This window comes from Primulina eburnea, chromosome 15, assembly GCF_022965805.1.
Source record: "Primulina eburnea isolate SZY01 chromosome 15, ASM2296580v1, whole genome shotgun sequence".
In the NCBI taxonomy this organism is placed as follows: Eukaryota; Viridiplantae; Streptophyta; class Magnoliopsida; order Lamiales; family Gesneriaceae; genus Primulina; species Primulina eburnea.
In genome coordinates, this window is record NC_133115.1 from 32,058,684 (window position 1) to 32,067,875 (window position 9,192).

Genomic DNA, 9,192 nt, shown 5'->3' on the forward strand with positions numbered 1-9,192 from the left:
TGGCAAAGGCACTTACGACTAGCAGCTTCATTTATTTGATTCGGATCTATTGTATTTATCATCAGCAAAGAACACGACAGACAAGCCCACGCCACTCAAATGATCGAACATCTGCCAACCTCTTTTTCTTGTTTTTTAAGCAATCAATGCAACGTACGACTATAACGTCGTCCATCGGATTATATAATAGGTTTGCTGGAACAGGAATCGAACATTAACTTCCAGAGTCAGATTTTTGGATCAATACTTTTTCTGGTGACATATCACTATCTGGTCCAAACAGCAATATACTTACAGTAACAAGTATATCATTGATTCCAATTTTCAATCAAAGTACTACTAAAAAGGGTATCAAAAAATGAGGGGGCAAAATTAAAAACAATAATAATAATAAACGACGACTTGATTTCAAAAACTATCGTCCTTTACAATCCACTGCCTTGATTGTTTTCTTGAATTTTGAGGCCCGTGCATCTTTGGGTTGGATTTGCTGTGCTTCTTGGAGCCAGGCCTGGTGAAGGAGCTTCCCGGATTTGCTCTGGATTTAGCTACGACTTCTTCTTTTCGCGATTCATTGGGTACCATGTTGGACTCGGTCGAATGTGACAAAACCGACTGGGGAAGAAACATGCCGGACACCAAGACCTCAGTGTTCTTTGCCTCTATCAAGCCACTATTTTCTTGCTGAAGTTTGAAAACAGTCTCAAATTTCTGTCTCCTGAGTTTCTCAGAATCAGACTGAAGAAAATCTTTGTCAACCTCATTTTCATCGGAATCCTACAATTGAAGAAACACAATCAAATAATTATTATAAAACATTATGTTACAAAGAAATTAAATAATCTTAATAATTGGTTGAGCTAAACAAAAGTAATTACGATTACACTTCGTGTTTGCAGTAACAACACAATCTAGATACGAAGAGCAGCGGATAAAATTACATCACTTTCTCAGAACAAATCAAATTTAAAATATAATAAGAAACAACAAAGAAAGTAAGAGAAAAACTATTCTGAATGCCTAATTGACATACCAAATGTGTAACAGTCCCAGTAAAGTCAAGCACATGTTCAATATCCTTGGTGAGAAAAATTTCACGGCAGACAGGGCACTTGGGCATACTTTCTTCTGTCATTTCGTGCAAGCCTTCACAAGATACATAAGTTCATCAGGAATTAAGGAGTAACAACAAAATATCAGATAACTCCAACTCAAGTAGAATTTAAAGATGAAAGACAAAGTGATTCAAACTTATGAGGTTAGAGAAAGGAACAAAATCATTCAATTCCAGAAAAAAGCAAAAGAGGTGTGAAATGTGATATCCTTCTCTTTCTTTAACTAGCCTAATTGACGAATGCATCAAGTGGCACAACACATGTAAAATTAAGGTTGGTATACAGTGAGGTGAAGTTGGAGAACACACAAAGACAGAATAAAGGATTGCTGAAATACTAAACGGGAGAAAACAAAAACGAAAACAAAGAAGAGAATGGCAAGTTAATCGGTAAAGAAAAAAGTTGAAAAGTACAGAGTTGTGATGTTGTGTAATTAAAATGTTATGGTGACCACGTAATAAGATTCTAAGACAGGTAAAGGTAAGCATCAACTCAACTCAAAATCCCCCACATAAGCAGTACGAACTAATCACTAACCTACAGTATGCAATTATATCCCAGACAATATGGTGTGAAATCACATCAAGTTCATGAATCCGGAATCAAGTTCACAGAACTCGAAATCATTTCAATTCAATCAACGTAAAATTCTATATTTTCCCCGACCATATAGAGTTTATTTTTTTGTTGATGCAAAGTAACTTTACAGGTCAAGCTCCAAACATAAGATTCTTCTGGCAAATAATCTCACAGCAAAAATATTATACACAAAAAGTTGGCAAACAAATGCAGATGATTCGAATTAGCCCAAACAGTTATATTGTCCACTGTCTAAACAATAGCAAGTATGATCAGAATCACTATCTACATACAGGATGCAGACTATGCAACTTGTATCGTATCATACTCATTCAACTCATCAACTATACCAACACAAAATTTAAAATATGTTGCATATAAATACTGTAAATTTATGGAGTACCTGCATATAGAAATGTGGGGTAATGAGGCATTGATAGTAATTTCCTACACTAAGCTTGACCCAGAAACACATAGGCAACTTCTCAATTGTGCACTTCAGTATCATAGCAATTTTAAACTATGGTGTGAAAATAAACCTTGGCATGCGTGATAGAAGAGAGTCCTGGCCACCTAAAAATAAATTTAAACCCTCTAGACTAATAGTACACATTCTATCTTCATTTTTATTTTACCATTCTCTTTTTTATACACGGCCGAAATATGTAACGGGAAAAGAGGTGGCCTGCCATTTCAATCACAGCAGTCAAGAGACCAAACTATGCAACCAGTAGGAGGAAGGTAGATACCTTAACCCCCCACATCATGGCAATCTTCTTATAATTGATCACAAAAATGAAATTTGCCAAGCAATAAATCATACTTTCTCCCAGTATCTCCTGTGCTCTAGCTCTGTCCTCGAACATTGTTTGTGCCACAGGTCCAAATGCAAATGCCAGAAACAATAACTATGAACTATTTGTATTCGCTAATACTTCAATAACAAATAACAAACTCAGCGCCTCTATATTTGGAGAAATAAAATATCACTAGAGAATGCTTGCATGAGACACTCACATGATAGTTGATACACAAGGAAATTAACCCATAGATTGTTGAAGGGTGGCAGTCAGAAGTACTAAAAAAAGACGAAAAAATGTCTGAAAATATTAATAGTAGTTAGATTCATCAGAAATTTTAATTCATAATGCACAAGTATGATGTAAAGAAAACATTGTAGCAAGAAAGTAGGACTGTTTAGTACTAACAAAAGTAAGAGCAAGATGCACAATCCAACTGAGCGAAGCGAACAATTTACAACACAAATACTATTTCAAACACAAATTAGTCTTGCATACTTCCAGAAGATTTTGAAGCACAAGATGAATTGGCAACGCCCATTTCACATTGCGTCAGGATCCAATTCCACCATCGAATGAAGCAATCACTGCAACAGTTAACAAAATAATTACATAAATTAATAACTCAAGCCATTGCAGGATCATTGACTTCATTCCAAACATACTTAGAAAAGCGCAATTCAAAAGCTCCCGCTGACCAGTTTGGTACTCAAGATTATAATGACTACTTAAGTAACAAAATCAAAATCCCCTTCTTTCCAGATGCCGATATATTCATAGTTATAGAGGAGCCATTGCAGGGTATTAACTATACTTACCAATGAAAGCAATGAAAGCAAGACATTAACTTCATAAAGGGTCGTGAATTGCTCCCCACGTTTTCATCAACTATTGGATATAAACATAACGCGCAGCTTCCATCAGGGTGATTCATACTAGAGAGCATCTCTGCAGCTTCCTAAAATAACATGTAGCAATCAAGACTATCAAAAATTGAGACAAATTCACTCAGTATTTAAAAACCTAAGGGTGAAAAATGGGGTAATGAAGGGAAAATAAATCGAAACAAGGTTAAGGAAACTACTACTTCGACCTTTAAACAGTTACCACAGGAAAAACATGTCCACGCACATAGAGACCCCTGCCCAATACCATCTCATTTAGGAAAAATAAAAAACTACGCCAAAATGCCAGACTTGGGTACCTCACAAAGAATGATGAGCATAAGGCAGGAAACAAGTTCAAGAGCTTTGTCGCGAAGGCTGGATATCAGATGTTTTTGCCTCTGTTCATCAAGGCCCTTGGAATAAACAACAGAAATAACTGGTGGGTCTTCAGGGTACTGCAACAAAAGATGTTGAATATTATGCACATTGGCATTTACACAAAAATTGACTGCTAACCTACGTTTCAATAATACAAGATGGTAGTTAAAAAATCAAAGTGTAGAAATACCAAAGCAAAAAAGAAGATATCCTCGTAGAACCAAAAACTTGTGTAAAAAATACTAAGTGAGGAGAAAAAGCCCAAAATACTTTGATATCTTTCATGATACAGCCAACAGATAGCAATTCAAGTACCAGAAAAGCAATGTATCATCCCAAGATTCTATTACCAAAAGATGGAAGCGCCAAGGTGTGAGTGTACCTGAGGACTGGTCTGAATTCCTAGAATCGCTTCCACGAACTGCACAGAAAAATGTTATAAAAAAATTTAAATTGTCCGTAAATAAAAGAAATTAACTTCAACACCCAATGCATAAAGCCTAATTGAAAACTATGTAGTGGTAAGAAGAGATTATTGAAAACTGTGTAGCTGTAAGAAGAGATTATTGTATTCACAGATTAAATAGATTAAGAAAAACAAAAAAGTAGTCATTTCATGCATATAATCAGGACTGCTATCCCACAAACAAGGAGTCATCAACCTACAGAATGAAGGTTTTGTTTATTTTTTTCAAATGCAACCTTCAAAATTCATTCGTAAGTTGAACTGGCAAAAGCCACTAAATAGATAGAACTTAGAATGGCCCATATTATCTAGTACTAGTCAAAGATTAATAAAGCTGCAAAGAATATAATAATTCAGCATGTCGAATAAAAATACCAAAGAAATTCAAGAATATATTACGATATGAGGCTTGCTCAAGACGAACAGTGAAGGAAATATTTTCCATCAGGCACAGAAAAAAAATTTCAGTCATGTTACGCTTCCTTGAACTGCTGCAAAGTCTATAAATCCACAGACTACGTAGCATCAGAAAAAAATTCAGCCAACGCAAGCTAAAAAGCCCATATTAAGGAAGAGAAAACCGCTAAAACAACAAGAATCCGCGGACAAAATTTTCCAATCATTAATTATCCGTAGAATATTGAATATCAATCATTATAAAACCTGTTGAGATGAAACATCGGCTGTCCGAGGCTTAAGATGAACGTGGAGGTGTGGGGGATAGGTTTTGATGATTTGACAATCGTCACCGTAAACAGCCCGTACAGCCTCAATTTCTGCTAACACTTCTTCTTCCGCCATGTTCAGACGCTGTAGTGCTGTTCTAGTGTCCGTGACGGTGGATTGAAGCCGGCGGCGACGACCATCAAAGAGCGGAGGGCCAAAGGTCAAGGTTGGCTACTTGGTCTTTTATTATTAGACACAAATGTTCAATTATGATTTTATTGGAAGGGCACGTGGAATCAATTTGGGTGGGTTGGATCCGGAGAGCATAAAATTAACTCAAATTTGACCCGAACCCAATCCAGACAAACAAATCCGACTAACCTGACTCATCCAAATCAGCCCTATAATTTTTATTTTTTAAAAATATATAAAATTTTTATATATAACTTTTTATTATATAACATTATTATTTTATTATTTAACAAAATAATCGAATAAAAATTCAAAACACAGAATAAATATTTTAATTTAAAAAATAATAACAAAACATCACCTAACTATATTATGATAATTATGTTTCATGGATTTATTATTTAAATTTAAGAGTAGAAATTGTCTAAACTAATAATAGTTCATAAAATAAATAATTGTTTAGAAAATTCAAATACTTCACAAAATAAATATTATATGATAAAAATTAATGAGATCAATAACAATAAAAAATGTTCCAGCATCACAAAATAATTTTCAATAAATTATTTAAAAAATCAATATTTTACAAAATAAATATTTTATCAAGCATCTCGTCAATTTTATATCAAAGTTTAATATCGTAGCTTTACTGGTCGACAAATGATGATAACATTCATCTAATATATATATTATTATATGTGCGTGTGTGTGTATATATATATATATATAATAAAAATATATTAATATAGCATATATTATTATTAATAGTTTATCTAATTCTTGTCAAAGTCTAAAAAAGAGACGAGGTGGTCAGATTCGAGTCCGAATTTTTCTTTATGGAGCGGGTTTGGCCCGAACCCACCCGTTGCAATCCTTAAAGTCAGACTGTTAAGTTTCCGGGGAGGAACCAGACGAAAATTAATTATTGAAATATCAAATCAAAATTTCTTCCAATCGAATTCCTCGGGTCAGTCAGTCCACAGCCACAACTCTCTCTCTCTCTCCACACACCAATTTCACCATTTTTCCTTTCGAAATATAGATAGCAGATCGGTGGTTTCGAGCGTCGATTTGCTGATATGGCTTCGAAACGGATTTTGAAGGAGCTTAAGGATCTTCAGAAAGATCCACCCACATCATGCAGCGCTGGTACTCTTTCTTATCCTTTTTTTTTTCAATTTTGTATTTCTTTCTTGGTTTGATGTGATTTTTAGAGCGTTTGGGTGTTGATCTGTGGGTTTGTGCTATTAGATTTTCCATGAAGAAATTTGACGCTTCGTGTCGAAGTTTAATTAACAAGGATTAGGTGGAAGATTTGTTTGTCATGTTAGTTGACTGTTGGTGCATACTAGATAGGTAGATATGTATGCATAATTCAAGCATGTATATTGAGATTTTGAGTTCGTCACTGCCAGGAATTCCAGTGATCATCTCGAGGTTTTCAAACAGAAGAGAGTCACAGCAGGATGTGTTTCTGCCTTCTGGACTTTAAAATTGGAGAATCATTCGAACACTTCATATACTGTTTTTTCTTCTTCATATAGTAGTGTTGTGAGTTGGCATTTTCACTTGTATGCTTTTACTAACAATTGTTGATAGAGGGAATTGTAGATTTATAGCTGATAGAATATGTAGATTATTTCTACAGATGGAGGTGTGACGTTCCTTTTGTTATTCTGACATTGGCAGGTCCAGTTGGGGAGGATATGTTTCACTGGCAAGCAACAATAATGGGGCCTCAAGATAGCCCTTATGCAGGAGGAGTATTTCTAGTCACTATTCATTTCCCCCCTGATTATCCATTCAAACCTCCTAAGGTATGTGAATAGTTAAATTGTCTTAGAATGATTGGTTGGAGCTGACAGAAGAAGAGTACCTCAAAGGTCATGCTGTCTGGATTTTTTATGGCTCTTTCTAGCATCACCTGTTGATTTAGTGTGTGACAAGATTCGGTTGGAGAATAATACAAAACCATTTGTTTTATTGGGAGGCAACTTTTTGGATCCATCAGCTGAAGCTTTAGTATCGTTATATCGTATAAGAAAATAACTTTGTGGATGATCGTCATCTTTTTGCATAATATTCTGAGTCTGACTGCCTGTTTAATTCTTCCTACATTTGTTTTTATCTAAGCTTGTATAATTTTTCTGTATAGGTTGTAGCTGAGATTTAATATTTCCAATGATTTTGACCCTCATCAAGATGTTTAGATGTGTTGCCAGAGTTTGTTATGGTTTGGTAGTTTGATTAGAGGTGAATTATAAGAATACTTATATTTATGTGAATTAATTTATATTTATGAATTATAAGAATATTTATATTTATGTGAAAAAATAGAAGCAGAAAATATTAGTTCTTGTGGAATGGACTGAAATAAAGAAAATATTGGGAGTTACCTTGTGAATAGTGTCATATATAAATGCAATTAATAACAATCCTTGTATATTGAGTTGATGCCATCTGAACAACAGAAGTGAACGCTATCGGAAGGTACTGAGAACTAAGGTGATTAATGGATGGATTAAATTTTTTTGCCAGTTGCATTCCGGATTTCCGGATGAGAACTAACCATTAATCAGTGGCGCTCTTCTGTCGGACATAGCATAGCCAAAAGAATATTTGCATGATTATTTTGTTCCTATACTTTAATCATTAAAAAATTAGATCAGAATCTTCAATGTCCGTGCATTATGACCTTTCCAAATTTTTTCTTATTTTGCCTCTTGTTTTGCAAGTTAAAACTCTGGTAGACTGTGTTAGCTTTTGTTAGTTGTTAATAAAAAACCCAACAAATTCACCGAAGTATGCTTTTTATATCAAGTTTGTTTTGAATCCCAGTTTACAATAATTTTCAACTGTCAGTGCAATCAACTACACTACATTGTTAATTTGTGTTTGCATTGCGGCTTATAGAAAAGTTCATCGTGTCTTTATTTTTCCAGGTGGCGTTCAGGACAAAAGTTTTTCACCCAAACATAAACAGCAATGGCAGTATTTGCCTTGATATCTTGAAGGAGCAGTGGAGTCCTGCTCTAACCATATCTAAGGTTAATATTCTTTGACCGGAATCATTTCTCATCAGCTTAACTATAATGGCCTTATAGCGGACCGGAATTGCATATGCAAACATCCTAATTTCTACTGCCTTTTTTTTCAATCTTAATCACAAATGTGCACCATGCCAGTTAAAGCCCAAGTCTGAATAATTGAGCTCAGAGTTGGGACCTCCTTCTTGAACTGAGTTTGGGAAAATATTTCTAGCCGACCAAAAAAAAAGGATCAACAATGAGATAGTGTGCCAACTTAGTATTGTCATATCAAGTTTATTACATTTATCTTTTACTCAAAGGAGATCACTAATTTGCTCGCAATCTCCTTTTACACAGTAGTGATCTCGAGTTGTGTTTATTTAAGGTAGTGATTGGACTTGACTATATTCAGGTATTGCTCTCCATTTGCTCTCTTTTGACGGATCCAAATCCCGATGATCCACTGGTACCAGAAATCGCTCATATGTACAAGACGGACCGAGCCAAATATGAGCAAACTGCAAGGAGCTGGACCCAGAAATACGCTATGGGTTAGTGCCATCTTCTGTAATGGCATGAACTATGTAAAATTTATATGCATTTTCTCTGTTCTTTGTATTAGACAAATGCACAATCTATTACTCTCTTGGTTGACAAAGGATCTGGTTGATTGTATGTATAACTTTTTCGATAATTACGTTTTTTCTTTTGGTGCGTCTGAGATGTGATTTCCATAATGAATTGGGTGTTGGATTATGGCTATTGATCTATATTGTATCTTGGGGAGAACTATATGGAGTTCATTGAACATTAATGAACTATTAAAATAGGTTTTAAACGAAAAACGAAATTGCGCTTTAAAAATGCATTATGTATGACCATGATTCAGTTTTTTAAAAGATTCATTCGACTTGAATAAAAATCATATTTGAAAAGTGTTACCATTTTCTTGATCAAACTAGATGTCACAAAGCTATATTTAGTTATTTCATTTTATTTTTTTGTCTAAAAAAGTTTGTTTTATTTTCATAAAAAAAACAAAAATTAGATGTTAAAAAGGATAAAAATTTCAGAAATTAG

At 34.5% G+C, this 9,192-nt stretch overlaps 2 protein-coding genes across 2 annotated transcripts; one reads left to right on the forward strand and one right to left on the reverse strand.

The window, feature by feature from the left end:
* Positions 1–372: 372 nt before the first annotated feature.
* LOC140814306 (uncharacterized) lies at positions 373–5,148 on the reverse strand. The gene is made up of 7 exons (XM_073173248.1): positions 4,889–5,148; positions 4,142–4,180; positions 3,699–3,836; positions 3,313–3,452; positions 2,993–3,081; positions 1,034–1,146; positions 373–777 (listed from the first exon to the last, which is right to left on the reverse strand). The coding sequence occupies exons 1-7, from the start codon at positions 5,024–5,026 to the stop codon at positions 409–411; spliced, it is 1,026 nt and encodes a 341-aa protein (XP_073029349.1). The 5' UTR covers positions 5,027–5,148; the 3' UTR covers positions 373–408.
* An 826-nt stretch (positions 5,149–5,974) lies between these two features.
* LOC140813548 (ubiquitin-conjugating enzyme E2 28-like) lies at positions 5,975–8,868 on the forward strand. Its single transcript, XM_073172106.1, has 4 exons — positions 5,975–6,232; positions 6,773–6,900; positions 8,026–8,130; positions 8,525–8,868. Exons 1-4 carry the CDS (start codon positions 6,163–6,165, stop codon positions 8,666–8,668), a joined length of 447 nt encoding a protein of 148 aa, XP_073028207.1. The 5' UTR covers positions 5,975–6,162; the 3' UTR covers positions 8,669–8,868.
* The last annotated feature ends 324 nt before the right edge of the window (positions 8,869–9,192 follow it).

What these genes read in the sequence shown, in the direction of transcription:
- LOC140813548 (XM_073172106.1), top strand. Translation starts at nt 6,163, where the DNA reads ATGGCTTCGAAACGGATTTTGAAGGAGCTTAAGGATCTTCAGAAAGAT. An exon ending in ACCCACATCATGCAGCGCTG is followed by an intron (nt 6,233 to 6,772) that starts GTACTCTTTCTT and finishes TGACATTGGCAG; the next exon opens with GTCCAGTTGGGGAGGATATG. An exon ending in ATCCATTCAAACCTCCTAAG is followed by an intron (nt 6,901 to 8,025) that starts GTATGTGAATAG and finishes TTATTTTTCCAG; the next exon opens with GTGGCGTTCAGGACAAAAGT.
- LOC140814306 (XM_073173248.1), bottom strand. Translation starts at nt 5,026, where the DNA reads ATGGCGGAAGAAGAAGTGTTAGCAGAAATTGAGGCTGTACGGGCTGTT. An exon ending in TGCTTTCATTGCTTTCATTG is followed by an intron (nt 3,082 to 3,312) that starts GTAAGTATAGTT and finishes TAACTGTTGCAG; the next exon opens with TGATTGCTTCATTCGATGGT. An exon ending in CTGGGACTGTTACACATTTG is followed by an intron (nt 778 to 1,033) that starts GTATGTCAATTA and finishes CTTCAATTGTAG; the next exon opens with GATTCCGATGAAAATGAGGT.